This window comes from Nomascus leucogenys, chromosome 19 (assembly GCF_006542625.1).
Source record: "Nomascus leucogenys isolate Asia chromosome 19, Asia_NLE_v1, whole genome shotgun sequence".
NCBI classification, from domain to species: Eukaryota; Metazoa; Chordata; class Mammalia; order Primates; family Hylobatidae; genus Nomascus; species Nomascus leucogenys.
The window spans coordinates 68,438,376-68,459,083 of NC_044399.1; the positions used below are offsets into that span (position 1 = coordinate 68,438,376).

The 20,708-nt window shown below is 42.2% G+C and overlaps 1 protein-coding gene across 2 annotated transcripts in view; it reads left to right on the plus strand.

Annotated features, from left to right (window-relative positions):
• The window catches only part of STX8 (syntaxin 8), a 306,288-nt gene that overhangs the window by 173,839 nt on the left and 111,741 nt on the right, over positions 1–20,708 (plus strand). For both annotated transcript variants that reach the window (XM_003274667.4, XM_030800034.1), the window contains exon 7: positions 5,376–5,477. In XM_003274667.4, coding sequence (XP_003274715.1) covers positions 5,376–5,477 — 102 coding nt within the window. The remainder of the gene's footprint in view (positions 1–5,375; positions 5,478–20,708) is intronic.

Consider the following 20,708-nt stretch of genomic DNA (forward strand, 5'->3'; position numbering starts at 1 on the left):
ACACCTGTCTATCTGGACTCTGTTTTGTTCCATTGATATGTTTGTCCTTATTCTAATATCAGACTGTCTTGATTAGTATATATTTATAATAATTGTGAATTTTGGTAACATAATACCTCCAACTTTGTTTTTTTATTTTGTTTTGTTTTTTTGAGATGGAGTTTCACTCTCTTGCCCAGGCTGGAGTGCAGTGGCTGCGATCTTGGCTCACCACAAGCTCCGCCTCCCGGATTCACGCCATTCTCCTGCCTCAGCCTCCCGAGTAGCTGGGACTACAGGCGCCTGCCACCACGCCTGGCTAATTTTTTGTATTTTTGGTAGAGACGGGGTTTCACCATATTAGCCGGGATGGTCTCGATCTCCTGACCTTGTGATCCACCCGCCTCGGCCTCCCAAAGTGCTGGGATTATAGGTGTGAGCCACCGCGCCCCACCTGTTTTTGTCAGGATTATTTTGGCTATTCTAAATAATTTTCTTTGTAAATTTTAGAATTGGCTTGCAGGTTTCATTTTAAAAGCCTGCTAGAATTTTGATTAGGATTGCATTCAGTCTATAAAATTCTGTACAATATCTGTCAATCGAAAAAAAATGAACCAATTGTGTTCTCTCTTATAAATGAGCAACCAATATATGAAAACAAAAAACAAAAAAACAAAAAATAACAAATGAGAGTGAGGATACCCCAGCGGAGAAAAAAAGGAACCCTTATATACTGTAGGTGGGAATGTGAACTAGTACAGCTATGATGGAGAACAGCGTGGGGGTTTCTCAGAAAACTACAGATAGAACTACTATATGGGTCAGGCCAGGTCTCCTTTTTTTAGGCCTTCTTTCATTTCTCCCAGCAATGTTTTATAGTTTTTATTATAGAGGTCTTACACATCTCGAGTTAGATTTATTTCTAAGTATGTAATATGGCTTTTGATGCCGTTATAATGGATTTTTTTACTTTTATTTTTTCTCCATTCTTTATCACTGGTATATAGAAATATATTATTGCCTTTTACTATTGACTTGGTATGTGCAAATTTATTAGATTTACTTACTAGTTCTAGTAGTTTTTAAATAGACTTTATCATTTTCTGGGTGTACAATCATGTCATCGGCAAATGCAGCTTTACAGCTTCCTTTCATACCTTTTTGCTTTTCTTCCCCCCTGCCTTATGGAACAATGTGGGGCTTCTAATAAAATGTTCAACAGATGCTGTCAGAGCAGACATCCTTGCCTTGTTCCTGATCTTACAGAAAAAATGTTCCATGTTCCAGCTGTAAGTATGATGTTAGCTCTGAGTGTTTTTAAATGGATGTCCTTCCTCAGGCTGAAGAAGTTCCCTTTCATTTCTATTTTGCTGAGAATTTGTATCATGAATGGACACTGAATTTCGTCATACCCTTTTCTTTTTCTGTATTTATTGAGATGATCATACTATTATCTCCTTGAGTCTAATCATGGATTTTACATCTTTCTTCTTTCCTAATATATGCATTTAGAGCAATAAACTTCTCCCTAAGTACTGCTTTAGTAGCATCCCAAAAACCTTTGTGCTAGGTTATTGTCTTGTTCTATTCAAGCTGCTGTAGTAAAATGCCATCAGCTGGCTGGCTTATAAACAACAGAAATTCTCACCATTGTGGAGGCTGGGGAGTGAAGGTCAAGGTGCCTATAGATCTGGTGTCTGGTGAGGATCTGTTTCCTGGTTCACAGACAGCTATCTTCGTTGTAACTTCACATGGTGGAAGAAATGAGCGCGCTCTCTAGCAACTCTTTTATAAGGTCATAAATCTCATGCATGGAACGGGATTCATTCATTCATGCGGGCTTTACTCTCATCACCATTCACCTCCCCAAAGGCCCCACATCCAAATATCATCACACTGGTGATGAGGCTTCAACATAATTTTGAAGGCACACAAACATCCAGTCGATAGCAGTTGTCCTTCTTACTCATTTCAGTATATTTTCTGCTTTCTCTTGTGATTTCATCTTTGCCCTGTGGGGAAATCAGAGGTGTTTTCCTTAATTTTCAAATATGACAGAATTTCCCATTTTTGACATGTGTCCTTTCATCATAATGAAAAGTTCCTTTTTATATCTAATAATACTCCTTTTCTAGAAGTCTGCCTGGTCTGATAGTAATATAGCTTTGCCAGCTTTCTCATACAAACACTATGCTTTATAGTGAGTTTCACAGCAAAGTATATAGTTGTGTCATCTTTTTTTAAAAATCTTGCTGGGGGAGGGATAGCATTAGGAGAAATACCTAATGTAAATGACGAGTTGATGGGTGCAGCAAACCAACGTGACACATGTATACCTATGTAACAAACCTGCACGTTTTGCACATGTACCTAGAACTTCAAGTATAATTAAAAAAAGAAAATCTTGCTTGATATCCTTTGTCTTTTAATTGAAAAGTTTAGTCTGTTTACATTAATGTGACTATTGATATAGCTGAATTTAAGCATGCCAGATAGATACTGTATTTCTGTTCTTTTCGTCCCGTCTATCCTTTGTTCCTCATTACCCCTTTCCTGAATCATACATTTTTAGTATGTAATTTTATTTCTTCTGTTAATTTTTATTTTAAAACTATACCTCTTGGTAGGGCGTGTGTGTGTGTGTGTGTGCGTGTGTGTGTGTTTTCTTGGTTTCTTTTTTAAGTTATTGCTTTATAGCTGAGTTGTTCGATACATGTGGCTATTTAAAGTTTAATTCATTGAAATATGAGAGAATTAAAATATGTTCTGAGTATTGTATAGAAAATGAATTAAAATGAATCAGGACTAGAAAGAAGGATAAGTTAGGACATTGTTTGTTTGTTTGTTTGTTTTTTCCCCCAAGACAGAGTCTTGCTGTGTCACCCAGGCTGGAGTACAGTAGAGTGATCTCAGCTCACTGCATCCTTCACCTCCTGGGTTCAAGCAATTCTCCTGCCTCAGCCTCCCAAGTATCTGGAATTACAGGCGCACGCCACCATGCCCAGCTAATTTTTGTATTTTTAGTAGAGAAGGGGTTTCACCATGTTGGCCAGGCTGGTCTCAAACTCCTGACCTTGTGATCCACCTGCCTTGGCTTCCCAAAGTGCTGGGATTACAGGCGTGAGCCACCAGCCCATTCATTGTCTTTATCTTTTTATATTTATTTTATCTTGCTGTATACAAGGCATTCTCCTAGGGGTGGGAGGTTTAAGGACGAATAAAAATTAGTTTATATCATAATCTTCCTGTTAAAGATCTGTAAACAAATTGATAGAATATAATTATACGGTCTATAAGTAAGAAGTTTGTAGGAAGTGCCGCAGGAGGCAAGAAGCAGGAGCGCCCAACTCCTTTGTGACTTTCAGATACCATTCTTTTTGCATGGGTTGCCTTTTTCCTGCTTTTTCACCCATGTAGCCTTTAGAATTCAGCTCACACATCATTCTGGAAACTTATTTGATTTCCTTGTTTGCTTTACTTAATGCTTTAAGAAAAATGGTGACTGGTATTGAACAACACATCTCCAAAGCAGTCACTATAAAAACAGGAAGGAGGGAGAAGGAGGGAGGAAAAAAATGAAAAACACAGTAGTCATACATCCCTTGACAGGGATATGTTCTGAGAAATGTGTTGTTAGGTAGCTTTCTCATTGTGTGAACATCCTGGAGTGTACTCACACAAAACTAGATGGTAAATAGGCTATATGTATGGTATGGCCTATTGCCCCAGGCTGAAAACCTGTACAGCATGTTATTGTATGTAAGCAGTTGTAACAAGATGGTAAATATGGCCGGGCGCAGTGGCTCATGCCTGTAATCCCAGCCCTTTGGGAGGTCGAGACGGGTGGATCATTTGAGGTCAGGAGTTCGAGACCAGCCTAGCCAACATGGTGAAACCCCATCTCTACTAAAAATACTAAACATACAAAAATACAAAAATTACAGGTGGTGTGCACCTGTAATCCCAGTTACTTGGAAGGCTGATGCAGAAGAATCACTTGAACTTGAGAGGCAGAGGTTGTGGTGAGCTGCTATCACGCCATTCCACTCCCGCCTGGGCAACAAGAATGAGACTCCGTCTCAAAAAAAAAAAAAAAAAAAACATTCTGGCTGGGCGTGGTGGCTCACGCTTGTAATCCCAGCACTTTGGGAGGCCGAGGTGGGCGGATCACGAGGTCCAGAGATCTAGACCATGGTGAAACCCCGTCTACTAAAAATACAAAAAAATTAGCCAGGCATGGTGGGGCGCCTGTAGTCCCAGCCACTCGGAGAGGCTGAGGCAGGAGAATGGCGTGAACCCAGGAGGCGGAGCTTGCAGTGAGCCCAGATCGCGCCACTGCACTCCAGCCTGGGCGACAGAGCGAGATTCCGGCTCAAAAAAAAAAGATAGTAATTACTAAAAGATCCCTCAAGCTTAACAAAAAACATTAAAATTTTGGTGATTTTAAAAGGCTACAAGTTTCTGTATGATTAACTTTTCAACTGCTCGATATGCCTTGCTGCAAGAGATGAAGAAATTAGCACTTTCAACTTCTTTTCACCTTCCTTCCCCACTGGCAACCACTGACTAATTTTTCAGTTGGAATTACATTGTTACTGTTGTGACATTTCTGTACCTTTCTGTTATCTAATCCACATACTTGTTTACTCTTAGTTCAGTATTTAAATGGATTCAGTTCTCTCCATCATCTCTTTATTTATCTTTTGATTGGCTAGGTTTCTTCATCGTGTAGTTTTCTCAAGAAGGGCCCAGGTAGTCCCTGAAGTCTACTGTGCTATCTATTCCTTTTTTTTTTTTTTTTTTTTTTGAGATGGAGTCTTGTTCTGTCGCCCAGGCTGGAATGCAGTGGCGCAATCTTGGCTCAGTGCAACCTCTGCCTCCCGGGTTCAAGCGATTCTCCTACCTCAGCCTCCCGAGTAGCTGGGATTACAGGTGCACACCACCACACCCGGCTAATTTTTGTATTTTTAGTAGAGAAAGGGCTTCATTATGTTGGCCAGGCTGGTCTCGAACTCCTGACCTCAGGCAATCCTCCCTCATTGGCCTTCCAAAGTGCTGGGATTATAGGCATGAGCCACTAGCGCCTGGCCTGTCTGTTCCTTTATACTTGAATGACAGCTTGGCTAGGCATAAATTCGGTGGGTCATGCTTTCTTTCCTCTGAATGTGGCATTTCTCCTGTCTGCTGGAATTGTTAAATCACTTTTCTTCTTTACTACTGTTTTTTTTCCCCTTTTTCAATCAGAATTGCAGTTTTCAAAGAATCGACATGAGTTCTGTACCTTTTCAATTACTGCACTCGAGATCATTATTGCTAGGATGAACAACCACAGCTGTGATACTGTGATGTGAACCAGGGTATTTCAGGAATAGTAATCATGTATCTTTCCTTTCTAGAGATAATTGACGACCTTGCCAACCTAGTGGAGAATACAGATGAAAAACTTCGCACTGAAACCAGGCGTGTAAACATGGTGGACAGAAAGTCAGCCTCTTGTGGTAAGAGAGAGCTACGTTATGACTCTGTTTCTGTGATAGCTTGTGGATTTACTCTGCTCTGAGTTTCCTGTTTGTCTAATTACTGTGGGGATTTGGTTGCTCTTCTGATACAGGCAGTGCCATTTGATGAAGCACTGAAATTGCTAAACGATGGTTAAATCTGGTCAAAATGAAATGGAGTTCAGAGGGCGTATCATTCATTGTTTGTTTTTTGTTTTTAATTTAAAAGTCCTTTCTGTGTGTTTACAGAGATGAATGGTTTGGGAAATTGTATAACATTATACTGGTTGGTGGGTTTTAAAGGGGATCTCACTTGCTTTTGTGCCGTCTTAAAATAACGACAAGCTTAATTGAGTTCAAATCCTATGTTTAGTGATGGTATCTTTGTCAAGTCACCTTACCTCTTGATACCTTGTATGTAAAATGGGGATTCATATGCCAAGATAAGAATCGCTTGGAGGGCTTGCTTAAAAATAGTGATCCTGAGGCCCTCCCCTAGGGATTCTGATTGAGTAGATCTCGGGTGGAGTTCAAGAATGTTCATTATTTAACAAGTGTACCAAGCAGTTCTGCTGCAGGTGCTCGTTCTACAGAAATTCTGATGCAGACTTTTGTGAGGTTTAAATTGTGTATTGCCTGCACACAGTGCCTTGCCCAAAGGTACGTGATGATAAATGATGGGAACAGCAGTAGTAATCACAATGATTGTTTTTGGGTGCTTCGTCTCACAAAGGTGCACCAAGATTATAAAGCTGACATATTTACGAAAAATAGAATCACAGGCCGCCTACAGTGGCTCAGGAGTTTGAGACCAGCCTGGGCAAAGACCTCTGTCTCTATAAAAAATTTAAAAATTAGCAGCCTGGGCAACATGGCAAGACCCTGTCTCTACTAAAGATACAAAAAAATAGCCAGACATTGTGGCACACACCTGTAGTAGTCCCAGCTACTCAGGAGGCTGAAGAGGGAGAATTGCTTGAAGGTTGCAGTGAACTGAGATTGTGCCATTGCACTCCAGCCTGGGTGACAGAGTGAGACCCTGTCTCAAAATTAATTAATTAATTTTAAAAATTAGCCAGGCATGGTGGTATTTGCCTGCAGTCCTAGCTACTTGGGAGGCTTAGACAGGAGGATCACTTGAGCCCAGGAAGTTGAGGCTGCAGTGAGCCATGATCGTGCTACTGTACTCCCACTGGGTGACAGAGTGAAACCTTGTGTCTAAAAAAAAAAAAAAAAAAAAAAAAGAATTACAATAGCAATTAAAAAAAAAACCTAGAGATCTGAGCACATACTTTGCCAAACTTTCAGCCTTTTTAATATGAAAAATGTAATGGATCCTCTTGATCTGTCCACTTTAGAAGCTCTGGGCAAGGGTCCCTGAGATGTGCAGCTTCAGAAGCATCACCTTCCTTGGCTGTGTTTGCTCAGTAAGAAAGAAGGCTGGAACAATGGGGTGAGAGAGGGTCAGGCACATAGAGACTCTGGAAGCTCAGAGGAAGTAGAGCCCCATGGGGCCTACTTGAGACCCTTTATCAGCACTGTCCTGCCTGACCATCCCACCCTGTGCTTCTGCTCCTTAATTTTGCTTTATCCAATCTTCTCCCATAACTTCTGGCCACAGGGACTTTGTTATCTATGCTAGATCCTGAAACTTTAAAGACGAGAGATACTGTGTCCGGAATTGGTTCCTTCAGGTGGGTTCTTGGTCTCGTGGACTTCAAGAATGAAGCCGCAGACCCTAGCAGTGAGTGTTACAGCTCTTAAAGATGGTGTGTCCGGAGTTTGTTCCTTCAGATGTTCAGATGTGTCCGGAATTTCTTCCTTCTGGTGGGTTCATGGTCTTGCTGACTTTAGGAGTGAAGCCGCAGACCTTCGCAGTGAGTGTTACAGCTCATAAAGGTGGTGCGGACCCAAAGAGTAAGCAGCAGCAAGATTTATTATGAAGAGTGAAAGAACAAAGCTTCCACAGCATGTAAGGGGACCGGAGTGGGTCACCATTGCTGCCTCCCGTGGCCAGCTTTTATTCCTCTATTCGGCCCCGCCCACATCCTGCCGATTGGTCCATTTTACAGAGCACTGATTGGTCCGTTTTACAGAGTGCTGACTGGTCCATTTTTACAGAGTGCTGATTGGTGCACTTACAAACCTTTAGCTAGACACAGGGTGCTGATTGGTGCGTTTTTACAGAGTGCTGGGGTGTGTTTACAGACCTTTGGCTAGACACAGCGCTGATTGGTGTGTTTTTTACAGACTGCTGATTGGTGCGTTTACAAATCTTTAGCTAGACACAGAGCGCTGATTGGTGCATTTTTAGAGTGCTGATTGGTGCGTTTACAAACCTTTAGCTAGACACAGAGCGCTGATTGGTGTGTTTGCAACCCTTTAGCGAGACAGAAAAGTTCTCCAAGTCCCCCCGCCCGACCCAGAAGCCCAGCCAGCTTCACTTCTCAATATGAGTTCACTTCCACCTCTCTCTTAATCTGGGCCTCAGTTTCCTCATTATAAGAAAGCGGAGAACTTGATTATCAAAATTCAGTTTTATGGACTATGTAAAGTGTCTAGTGCTGGCCACCTTCCCCAGCTTTCCATATGTATGTGAGAGGTGCCAGAGTGTAGATGTCACGAGAGTGGGCTCTAGAGCCTGGCCTCACACCCAGGCTTCACGAACTCTCTCTAGCTGCGTGACCTCAGAAAAGCCCAAACTCCCTTTTGCCATGATTTTCCCATCTTTGAAATGGGGATAATAAAGATATAGACCTCAAAGGATTGTCATGAGAAATAAATGAGTGCGTGTATGTAATATGTATATGTATATATGTATATGTGGGTATATATGTATATATTAGATTTGTGCAAAAGCAGACATGGTTTTTGCCATTACTGCAATGACTTTGGCACCAGCGTAATATATATATATATTATATATATATCACTTAGAACCATCTTTGGTACGTTGTGTGCTGTGAGCAAGTACTGGTATTAGCTCTTGTTACTATTTGTCTAGAGCAGGAAGACATATAATGTTATATATGTTGTTTTTGTTCTCAGCAATTATGTTGCTAGTTTAGAATGAATATATTCATAGACATATTGGTAAATTTTTGTGTTTGCAACATACTAACTCAGCACATGCCACTCATGAAGTCATAATGAATTCAGAATGTTTCTTATACTGTTGCCAATTTTTAATTTGATGTTATTATCTGGTGTATAGTATTTTTACCCAGAAGTGTCATAATGTCTTCTGAACTGGACTCTTAAATGTTTTTTTTTTTAAATAGAAAAAAATTTCAGGAATCCCAGAAGTACTAAAATACGTTTTTAAAACTTGTGTCTATATTTTAAAATAAGTTAACTATACATTTATCTCATGCCTCATTTCATTTAATTATATATGTATATATTATCTGTCACAGAATTATATGTAATGATTCAGAAGGGAGAAGTTCATCAATATAGCAGTGTTAAGTGGACACTGAAAAAAGAAAATTCTTTATTCTTTTTTTTTTTTTTTTTTTTTTGAGACAGAGTCTCACTCTGTCACCCAGGCTGGAGTGCAGTGGCACGATCTCAGCTCACTGCAACCTCTGCCTCCCAGGTTCAGGTGATTCTCCTACCTCAGCCTCCTGAGTAGCTAGGATTAAGGCGTGGACCACCACACCCAGCTAATTTTTATATTTTTAGTAGAGATGGAGTTTCACCATGTTGGCCAGGATGGTCTCAAACTCCTGACCTCAGGTGATCCGCACCCCCCCACCCCCAACCTTAGCCTCCCAAAGTGCTGGGATCACAGGTGTGAGCCACTGCACCCAACCTCTTTGTTCTTTAATGGAAATACTTTAGAGATCATTATTTCTCATTTCTTCAATTCTTTTTGTAATATTTACTTAATAATTTTATCAGTATTATGGATCAACAACCAAATAACTACTTATTTCCTATGCCTGATACCTTTACAGGACAATTTTTGCATTTTATATATGCATTCGTTGATATGCAGTGCTAGTTTTTGGATATCGATGAAGGTCAGCCTGTGGTCTCTAAAGCTGTACGGGGGTCAGTCAAGTATTTAAGCCTCTCAGCAATTTCCTTTTAAGCCTTCAACTGATCAGTATTATGCCTATGAACACAAAGCATATTGTGGAACTTACTGAGTAGGTCTAGCAACTCTTAGCAAAATTAACCTGATCTGTTTAAAAAAAATTTTTTTGGCTGGGCACGGTGGCTCACACCTGTAATCCCAGCACTTTGGAAGGCCGAGGCAGGTGGATCACCTGAGGTCAAGAGTTCAAGACCAGCCTGGCCAACATGGTGAAACCCCGTCTCTCCTACAAATACAAAAATTAGCCAGGCGTGGTGGTATGCGCCTGTAGTCCCAATTACTTGGGAGGCTGAGGCAGGAGAATCGCCTGAACCTGGGGGGAAGACGTTGCAGTGAGCCATGATCGTGCCACTGCACTCCAGCCTGGGTGACAGAGTGAGACTCCATCAAAAAAAAAAAAAAAAATTAATTGTGGTAAAATATATATAGCATAAAATTTACCATCTTAACTACATTTAAATGTACAGTTCAGTGGTATTACAAAAAAAGAAATTCTAGAGATAGAGTCTCACTTTGTGGCCGAGGCTGTCCAGAACTTTTTTTTTTTTTATATGGAGTTTCACTCCTGTTGCCCAGGCTGGAATGCAACGGTGCAATCTCGGCTCACTGCAGCCTCCACCTTCTGGGTTCAAGTGATTCTCCTGCCTCAGCCTCCTGAGTAGCTGGGATTACAGGCATGCGCCACCACGCCTGGCTAATTTTGTATTTTTAGTAGAGACGGTTTCACCATGTTAATCAGGCTGGTCTCAAACTCCCAAACTCAGGTGATCCACCTTCCTCGGCCTCCAAAAGTGCTGGGATTACAGGTGTGAGCCACTGTACCCAGCCACTTTTTTTTAACATCCCAAACTGAAATTTATCCAAGACAATAACTCCCTATTTCTCCCTCCTTCAGCCCTTGATAACTACTTTTCTACTTTCTGTCTCTGTAAATATGATTATTCTAGGTACCTATTGTAAGCGGGATCATATGTATACTTTTGTATCTGGCTTATTTAGGGTAATGTCTTCAAGATTCATCCATGTTGTAGCGTGTATCAGAATTTCATTCCTTTTTAAGGCTGAATAATAATTCCGTTTTATGTATATATCACATTTTGTTCATCCATTTGTCCATGGACACAGGTTGTACCACATTTTGGCTATTGTGAATAATGCCACCATAAATGTTGCTGTATAAATAGCTGTTCAAGTCTTTCCTTTTTTGTATATATATCTAGAAATGGAGTTGTTGGATAAAATGGTAATTTAGTTTTTAAATGTTTGAGGAACCTTCATACTAGCCTGGCTTGGTTTTGCTTTCACCCTCTAAACTCTTAGGTACTTTCCAGTATTTTCTTTTCTTTTCTTTTCTTTTTTCTTTTTTTTTTTTTTTTTTTTTGAGACGGAGTCTCACTCTTGTTGCCCAGGCTGGAGTGTAATGATGTGATCTCAGCTCACTGCAACCTCCGTCTCCCGGGTTCAAGCGATTCTCCTGCCTCAGCCTCCCGAATAGCTGGGATTACGGGCATGCACCACCAGGCCCGGCGAATTTTTGTATTTTTATTACAGACGGGGTTTCTCCATGTTGGTCAGACTGGTCTCGAACTGCTGACCTCAGGTGATCCACCCACCTTGGCCTCCCAAAGTGCTGGGATTACAGGCATGAGCCACCGCACCTGGCCCACTTTCTAGTATTTTCTTGGAAAAAAAAAAAAAAAAAAAATTGGGGGGCTGGGCACAGTAGCTCACGCCTGTAATCCCAGCACTTTGGGAGGCTGAGGCGGGTGAATCACAAGGTCAAGAGTTCAAGACCAGCCTGGCCAACATGGTGAAACCCCGTCTTTACTAAGAATACAAAAATTAGCCGGGTATGGTGGTGTGTGCTGGTAATCCAAGCTACTCAGGAGGCTGAGGCAGGAAAATCGCTTGAACACAGGAGGCAGAAGTTGCAGTGAGCCGAGATCGCGCCACTGCACTCTTGCCTGGGCGAAAGAGCAAGACTCCATCTCGGAAAATAAATCAATAAATAGAAATAAAAATAGTTTTTTTTTAAATCTGATAAAGCTAGAGACTTCTGTAGCCTGAGGGGGCAGGCAAGTAGGATGGAAATTAAGTCCCTGGGCACCCACTCTAATTAGAAAATGTAATGGGAGACCCTTCCCACAAGAAACTGGGACCCCAAAGAGCTACACCCTCAGAGTAAAAGTGAACCAGAACTAAACTTGCCGTGGGGGGTTGTGGAAAGGGCAGCCTTGGCCCTGAGCAGAATAGGAGAAGAAAAAGACAGGGGGGAAAAATACAGTTATTGACAACTTGTGGTCACAGAAAGGCCCACATGTGAATTTGCCCCCCTGGACATACATACTCAGGATAGACCAGGAAACATCATACCACGAATTTGGTTTGAGGCAGACTCACCTGTTATAGCTCAAGGTGCCTGGCAAAAACAAACGCAATGCCTCTGGAGGAAAGCATATTTATTCTAGGATGCTAGGAGTCAACTAAAAATAAATTTCTAAGGGCAATGAGCAGCACATAGTCAAAGATATTCTAGCATACCTGGAAACAGCACAGCATGAGTGAGGACTAGCAATAGGCCATGGACATGAATCTGAACAGAATTGCAGTAGTAGAATTATCAGACGTTGATTATAAACTCAATTCCACTTTTTAAAATATATTTAAAAAAGTGACAAGCTTGAAAGCATCTTAAGAAACCCGAAAACTATAATAAGTAACATAGAAATTTTGAAAAGGGACCAGATAGAACTTCTAGAAATAACAGGTAACTGAAATAAAAAAAACCCAGTGAACGTATTTGGTATCAGCAGAAGAGAGAATCAACCAGAGGACAAATCAGGAAAAAAAAAAAAAAAAAAAAAAAAAAAAGCATATTCTGTTTGATAAATGTGAGCATCTTGAAGAGAATGTCCAAATGCCAGGCAGTTAAATTATGGTCTTAATAAGAAAGGCGTCTGAGGGGCAAAGGGTTGGTGCAAGAGCTTCGAGATATAGCGAAGAGTTAACCACCTGCTCTTCTCAAGTGCAAAGCCACATTGGCCATTTTATATATGAACACATACAAATGCATAATCAAACTGCGAGCAAGGTGTACTTTAACTATGGGGCATGGGAATTAAGCAGCCCACTCGAGTGTAACTCAATTACCGTTCACAGGGCAATTCTATCACTGTTTAAGAGGACTTGGGTGCAGTGTGGATAGCAGCCACCACATCATCATTTTACACAAAGGAGTGTAAAAATAGGTTGTGAATCATGAAATGGCCTTTTGTTTCGCTACCCTTGGCATATCTTCCTTGATGGGCCGATATATCAGTCATAGATGCTTGAGCAGTGAGAGAATTTCTAGTTATGAATACAGACTGAACTGCAAGGGGCCACACAGGAGAGAGGCCCGATGATGAATTTGTTTGTTCAGTTCTTAACAAGGGATTCAAGTACCTCTTTGTGAACCTTTCACTCAGGAGCACAGGCTTTAAAATTTTTACCGAGATCTTTGTGTGGATTTTCCTCCCTTTTCCTCCCCCAACCCCACCCCAATGATAGCATCAAGTAGAAAACAATACTGTGTTTTTTTTTTTTCTAACTTATAAATGCAAATTAGACTGATATTTTCCACTGGTACCTCTATGTATTTTCAGATCTGTTACTTCCATTAAGGACATTTACATAAAAGTAGGATCTTTGTAATTGCAGTTTAAATATTCAGTGTGCCTGGTCCTCATTAGAATTCAAAATAGAGCCTTGTCTGAGTCTGACAGAGGGCGCCAATTGTGAAAGACCAGACTGAGAATTCTGAATGACTCGGGTGGATGGACAGTCTTGCTTCTCAGCATATTGACTATTACGTAATGTTGTCTAAGCACGTTTATTGTGATTTTAGTAGCGTTTCAGTGATGTGGTTAGAAATCAACCCAGCTGACATTGCATTAATGCTGTCTCAATTGACGACCATTGGATCTGCCTTCAGCTCATCAGAATGTGATCTTCTTAGGGAGGTGGGGCAGGACCCTGGTTAAGAGTAGTAGCATGCAGCACAGGTGTGGCATCCAACAGTCCTGGGGCACAATTTGGGATCTGCCACTTACAGCCTGGGTGACTTAGAGAGCTGCTTGCCCTCTCTAAGTCTCAGTTCCCTTCACTCTAAAAGGAGAAGATAGCAATTACTAGTACATGTGATTGTTCTGTAGACTAAGTGAGAACAGTTAGGTGGCACAATGACCAGTACTAGTGAGTCCTTTATAAATGCCAGCCATGATAAGATGTGGGGTTTAATTCATTTTTGTTTTTTGAGACAGAGTCTTGCTCTTTCGCCCAGGCTGGAGTGCAATGGCGCGATCTCGGCTCACTGCAACCTCCGCCTCCTGAGTTCAAGTGATTCTCCTGCCTCAGCCTCCCAAGTAGCTGGGATTACAGGTGTGCATCACCATGCCTGGCTAATTTTAGTATTTTGTAGTAGAGATGGGGTTTCACCATGTTGCTTAGGCTGGCCTCAACCCCCCAGCCTCAAGTGATTGCTTGCCTCAGCCTCTCAAAGTGTTGGGATTACAGGTATGAGCCACCGCACCTGGCTTGCTTTTTTTTTTTTTTTTTCTTTTTCTTTTTTCTTCGGACAGGGTCTGTCTGGTCTGTCACCCAGGCTGGAGTGCAGTGGCATGATCTCAGCTCACTGCAACCTCCACCTCCCAGGCTTAAGTGAGCCTCCCACCTGAGCCTGCTGAGTACCTGGGACTACAGGCACTCGCCGTCATGCCTGGCTAATTTTTATTTTGTTTTTTATAGACAGGATTTCACCATGTTGCCCAGGCTGGTCTCAAACTCCTGGACTCAAGCGATCTGCCTGCCTCAGCCTCCCAAAGTGCTGGGATTACAGATGTATGACACTGTGCCTGACCAACATGCTTTTTATCATATTAGCTCTTTTGAACCTTATAAAACATAGGTAAGAAACTGAGTTCTAAGTAGTCTCGTTTATTTAACAGACTTTAGAGCTACTTTTGTCTCTCAGAGAATTATTTTTAATGTTTTACCACAAGCATAAGCAATTAAACTGGAACAAAGAAGGAACTATGCCAGTTCCTTTATTTATCATACTGTTTATCAAGAATATTTCTATCTGGCTATTGTTTTTACTTTTTCTTCTTTCCCTTATCATGGTTCATTGAGGTAAGCTAGTTAAATCTCTCGGCCCCTTTTTCTTTACATTCTTGTGTGTCTGTCTCTGTACCCTCTGTGCCTTCCTTAATTCAGTATCAATGGAGAAATGCCTTGTCCTTCACCAGTGCCTATCTGCCTTCAAAACTTGTCCTCAAGTTTTCCCATTCATCTGTTCTCCATCCATGCCAGCACAGTTAGTGGATATCATCTGTGTGCCAGGTACTGGGCTAGGAACTGGAGCTAAAAATGTAGATAGGACTGGGCACAGTGGCTCACGCCTGTAGTCCCAGCTACTTGGGAGGCTGGGATGGGAGGATCCCTTGAACCTAGGAGTTCAATGCTGCCGTGAGCTATGATTGTGCCACTGCACTTCAGCCTGGGCAGCGATGAGATCCTGTTTCTTAAAAAATAAAATAAAATAAAAAAAGGGTAAAAGGTAGATAGGACTTAGAGTGCAGGAGAGAGGGGGACACATGCTGTAAATCACTAATGACTGCAGGTAGTACAGAAGGGTCTGAGTCAGCCAAGGGCTTGGAGGTTTCCAAGAGGCTGCAACACGGGAGCAGAGGTCTGAAGAATTAGTAAGACAAGCTGCTTCTGAGTTTGGTAAGTGAAAAGCCAAACCAAAATGAGCAGGGAGTATATATACTATGGTCCCACTTAAGGAAAAGGAGGGAGGGAGGAAGGAAAGAAAAGGAGGAGAGGGACCTGCATATGTAGTGTTGGTTAGAGTCTGAAGAGAGGTGTGGAGGGGCACACGGTCACCACTGGTGATGTGGGAATGGGGGGCATGGGTAAGGCAGGGGGCCGGGTGTTGGGATCATCAATGTTTTCTTTTGTTTGTTTGTTTTTGAGACGGAGTCTCACTCTATCGCCCAGGCTGGAGTAGAGTGGCGCAATCTCGGCTCACTGCAAGCTCCGCCTCCTGGGTTCACGCCATTCTCCTGCCTCAACCTTCCGAGTAGCTGGGACTACAGGTGCCCGCCACCAGGCCTGGCTAATGTTTTGTATTTTTAGTAGAGACGGGGTTTCACCGTGTTAACCAGGATGATCTTGATCTCCTGACCTCATGATCCGCCCGCCTCGGCCTCCCAAAGTGCTGGGATTACAGGCGTGAGCCACCGTGCCTGACCCATCAATGTTTTCTTTCTATGTCTTCAGAATATATTACAGTAAGCCTGTATTACTTTTGTAACTTAAAAATTAAGTAGAATTTTTAGGGGAAAATACTTATTTGCCTAATGTTTTAGGCAAAGGTAACTCCTAGTTACCTTTTCTGCAGGTAATTTTTTTTTACAAGATTATGATAATACTGTATTTTTAAATCCTTCTTTTGACCAGGCATGGTGGCTCACACCTATAATCCCAGCTCTTTGGGAAGCTGAGGCAGGTGGATCACCTGAGGTCAGGAGTTCGAGACCAGCCTGGCCAACATGGCAAAAACCCCGTCTCTACTAAAAATACAAAAATTAGCCAGGCCTGATGGCAGGCGCCTGTAATCCCAGCTATTAGGGAGGCTGAGGCAGGAGAATTGCTTGAACCCGGAGGTTGAGGTTGCAGTGAGCTGAGGTCGTGCTGCTGCACTCCAGCCTGGGTGACAGAGCAAGACTCTGTCTCAACAACAACAACAACAAACCTTCTGTTTTTTAACATTATGCTATATTTTACTTCTAATGGTGAGTACCATTTTATCAAGTAGCAGTACCATCATTTACTTATGTATTCCTGGTTTGGGGGCCTTAGTTTATTCCCACATTTTGCTATGTAAATCATGCTACGTTAAATGCATAGCACTTTTTTCGATATTTAGGATTTTTTTCTCTCAGGTAGTTTTTCCATTAGGATACTCCCAGGAACCAGAATCAGAGACAGGCTCCGGCTGCCTCATAACCATGGGACCCTGACTGGAAGGTTATTTGAGGCCCAGATAAGTGACAGCTGCAGGGCCAGGGGACAGAGCAGCTGTCCTTGGCAAGAAGGTCCTGGTCTAGATGGTGAGGCCAGAGTTGCTGAACACACGGGTGTCTCTGCCTCTCTCAAGGGAGTCCGAGGAAGAATCTGGTAGCTTTGACATCCTCAATGGGAAGTGAGAAGCTGCCCCCCTACCAAGAGGTCACGTAACAGGAGCACCTTCAAAACAGAAACAAAGCTTGGATCTGGACAGGGAAAAAAAGCAAAACCAAAAAAAAAAAAAAAAACCACATTGTCCATTACAGATGTGTTTCCCAAGTAGATTTATTCAGCCTCAGGGTGCGAACAGTGTTAAGCCTTTTGATATGTATTTCCAAATTATTTTCCAATAATGTATCAGAAACCATCCCCCACCCCAACCTTATCAACAGCAGATTCTTGCTGAAATCCAGCACTTCTCATCAGCCCTCATTCTCCTGGAATAACTTCTCGTATTTGAGATGGTTGTGTCTGGCAGAAGTAGCTCTTCTCTTTGACTTCTGTGACCCAGCATTATGTCAAGATTTATCCCGCCACATCAGTTGCTCATTCCTTCCCTTCCTTTTTTCTGTTATCATTTATTGAACACCACTGAGGATAAAATGAAGGAGTCCGGGTCCCTGACCTCATGGAGGGCTCAATCAAATGGGAAGGCAGCAAACTCGGGGCGATGTGATAGTGGTGCAGGGGATACTGTGACAGGCATCTCTTGGGCATTTGGGGCAACTCCTGGGCTGATTTTTTGCCTTTTTAAAAGATTTTTGTTTATATATAGTTACAGACTGCAAGTGCAGACTTCTTACAAACATATATAGCATAGTGGTGAAGCATGGGCCTGAGCTCATTCGAGAAAGGTGAATAGGAATGTAATGCAGACCGGGAGCGGTGGCTCACACCTGTAATCCCAGCACTTTGGGAGGCTGAGGCAGGTGGATCACTTGAGGTCAGGAGTTCAAGACCAGCCTGGCCAACATGGTGAAACCCCATCTCTACTAAAAATACACAAATTAGCTGGGCGTGGCGGTACACGCCTGTAGTCCCAGCTACCCAGGAGGCTGAGGCAGGAGAATCACTTGAACCCGGGAGGCAGAGGTTGCAGTGAGCCGAGATCATGCCCCTGCACTCCAGCCTGGGGGACAAAGTGAGACTCCGTTTCAAAAAACAAACAAACAAAAACGTAACACAGGCAGAGAGGAGAAAATAGTATTCCAGGCAGTGGGAAATAGATTTGAAGAAAGCATTGACAACACCAGGTTTCTCTAAGACGTAGCCTGTCTGGCTGGGATCAAGGCTGCTTGCTGAGAGGCGTGGAGAATGAAGCTAGACAGGCTGGGACCAGATCATGGAACCTATGGTGATCGTTTTGTTATCCATGGCCTCTCATTTTTTCCCTCTTCCTCTCTTTTTTTTTTTTTTCTGAAACAGAGTCTCGCTCTCTTGCCCAGGCTGGAGATCAATGGCGTGATCTCAGCTCACTGCAACCTCCATCTCCTGGGTTCAAACGATTCTCCTGCCTCAGCCTCCTGAGTAGCTGGGATTACAGGCGCACACCGCCATGCCTGGCTACTTTTTTGTATTTTTAGTAGAGACATGGTTTCACCATGTTGGTCGGGCTGGTCTCGAACCCCTAACCTCATCTGCCGCCCACCTTGGCCTCCCAAAGTGCTGGGATTACAGGCGTGAGCCACCGCACCTGGCCCCCCCTGTCTTTTGAGGACAATACTTAAGGCTCAGTTCTCTGCTCTCTTTTCCTTGATACCTTTTCTTTAAACCACTTCATCTGCTTTTTTTGTTTAACTTCATGAGTAACTCACAGTTCCACATCTCAGACCCAGACTTCACTTGAATCCCAAGTCTGTGTCTTCATTAGCTACCAGCTAGTTAGTTTCTCTTGATTGCCTGCAACACCCTCTCCGTGTCTACATGTTCTTTATCCCAAAATAGGCTTCCTCTTCCATGCTTTCTATTTTTTCAGGCCCCAAACTTCGTTCATCTCTTTAAATGCCTTCAAGGGCCAGACAGGGAAGCCTTCATGCATTAAGTGGGCAGCTGTGATTATCTCCAGTGACAAACTAGAGCCGTCAACGGCAGATTTTTACTAAGTGGGAATGCAAGCTGAGAATTCCTACATCATCTGTTTATTTGCTTTAAGAGAAGCCTGAAATCTGGATCTCTAAGTGAAATGTCCCAATATTTTAATGTTGACAATAAATTCACATTCAAAAAAAATACCACGTGGGCCAAATAAAACATGTCACAATATACTACTTTGGGATCTCTCTTTCTCATATCTATCTAGGCAGCTGCCAGGCCTGTTTGTTCTAATTCTGAACTCTCTTTTCTCTTCATTACTTTCTCTTCTCCTCATCCTATTTCTGGTTCTTTGTCCCAATTAGGTAGTCATTTAAAATAATAATGAAATCTATTTATTAGTACAGAAAAATGTATAAGACAGTAATTCCGACCATATTTATATAAACTGCAACCCCCACAGGGTTATAGTATAATAATATATCAAATATCGGCCAGGCGCGGTAGCTCATGCCTATAATCTCAGCTCTTTGGGAGGCCGAGGCGAGCGGATCGCCTGAGGTCAAGAGTTCGAGACCAGCCTAGCCACCATGGTGAAACCCCATCTCTACTAAAAATACAAAAAAATTAGCGGGGTGTGGTGGTGGGCATCTATAATCCTAGCTACTCAGGAGTCTGAGGCAGGAGAATCGCTTGAACTCAGGAGGCAGAGGTTGCAGTGAGCCGAGATCACGCCACTGCCCTCCAGCCTGGGCAACAAGAGCAAAACTCTGTCTCAAAAAAATATATAAACAACAATAATAATAATATAGCAAATATCTACCTAGCTATCATTATTACAAGGATAAAAAGGCGGGTCCCTCTTCTTAAGTTGTTCTTATTTTTTTTTTTAAACATGTCTTCTTCAATCAGTTTAAACTGTTGCCCTCCCCAGACATACCTGGAGTATTTTCGATAAATGACTTCTCCATCATGAAGATAATATATACTAAGTAGTGAAATGGTATAGTATAAAGCTCTTAGGAGACCTGCTTCTGTAATCTAGGAGAATACTGTGGCACTTTGATGAATATATTGGCATTGCTGGATATTCATTTCAGGAGCTAAAATGTATGACTCACTGACCTTTCTTTCTCTTGGCTCCCTGAAAGATTCACTCCATCCTGTACCCTGCGATTGCTCAGGGGTTTGGATAATGCGCGTGTTAAGTGTTTGTGGTCAGAATATCTTTTATATGTGACCACATCACTGTTGTCTGCTTTGATTTTGAGTTCCTACTGTGGAAAAGCCTGTTTTTCTGCTAACAGCGTTTATTTGGGGAGTAGGAATAGGAGCAGTAAGTTCAAATGTTGACGCTTCAGCTTAATCCAGGCAAATTGAAGCCTTTGAGAGAAGTGCAAAATTGGAAAACCTTTATTTATAATAGAAGGTGATTGATAGGGGCTGACAGCCTCAGAGCTATCACCGTGACCACCTCAGAGACCTCCACGCTCTTTGTAATCTGTTAGAAGGCAGTGATTTTTGCAATCATCAAGGGGTCAGAAATGATCACAGAGTAGAATCTTTTTTTGATTATTGTTTTTGCTTGGTGTGGTTTGGAAATATAAGGTATGATTTCTAAGAGTGGTTTCTGTTCTTATTGAGTAATAATTACACCATGTGGGCCTTGATTGATGATATGACTGATGTACGTGTTTGTGCGTGTTTTCTGGTAGTGTTTGCTTACCAATTAATTCATCTGTTTTCACCCACCTGCTGGGACCAGCAAATGAGGGCTGGGTTTAGACGTACAGTCAGTTGTCCTGGGACAGACTTAGTTTTGCATACTCAAAGTATGCTTTCCCGACACTATTTGTCTACCTACTTACGGGAGAGATAGAATCCCAATACCTGCTCAATACATTTTGTGAGCCCAGCCTAACTCGTCAGTTTTCGTTACACTCAAGTGCTCACTATTTATATATAGATTTTTCTTTTATATCTGTAAA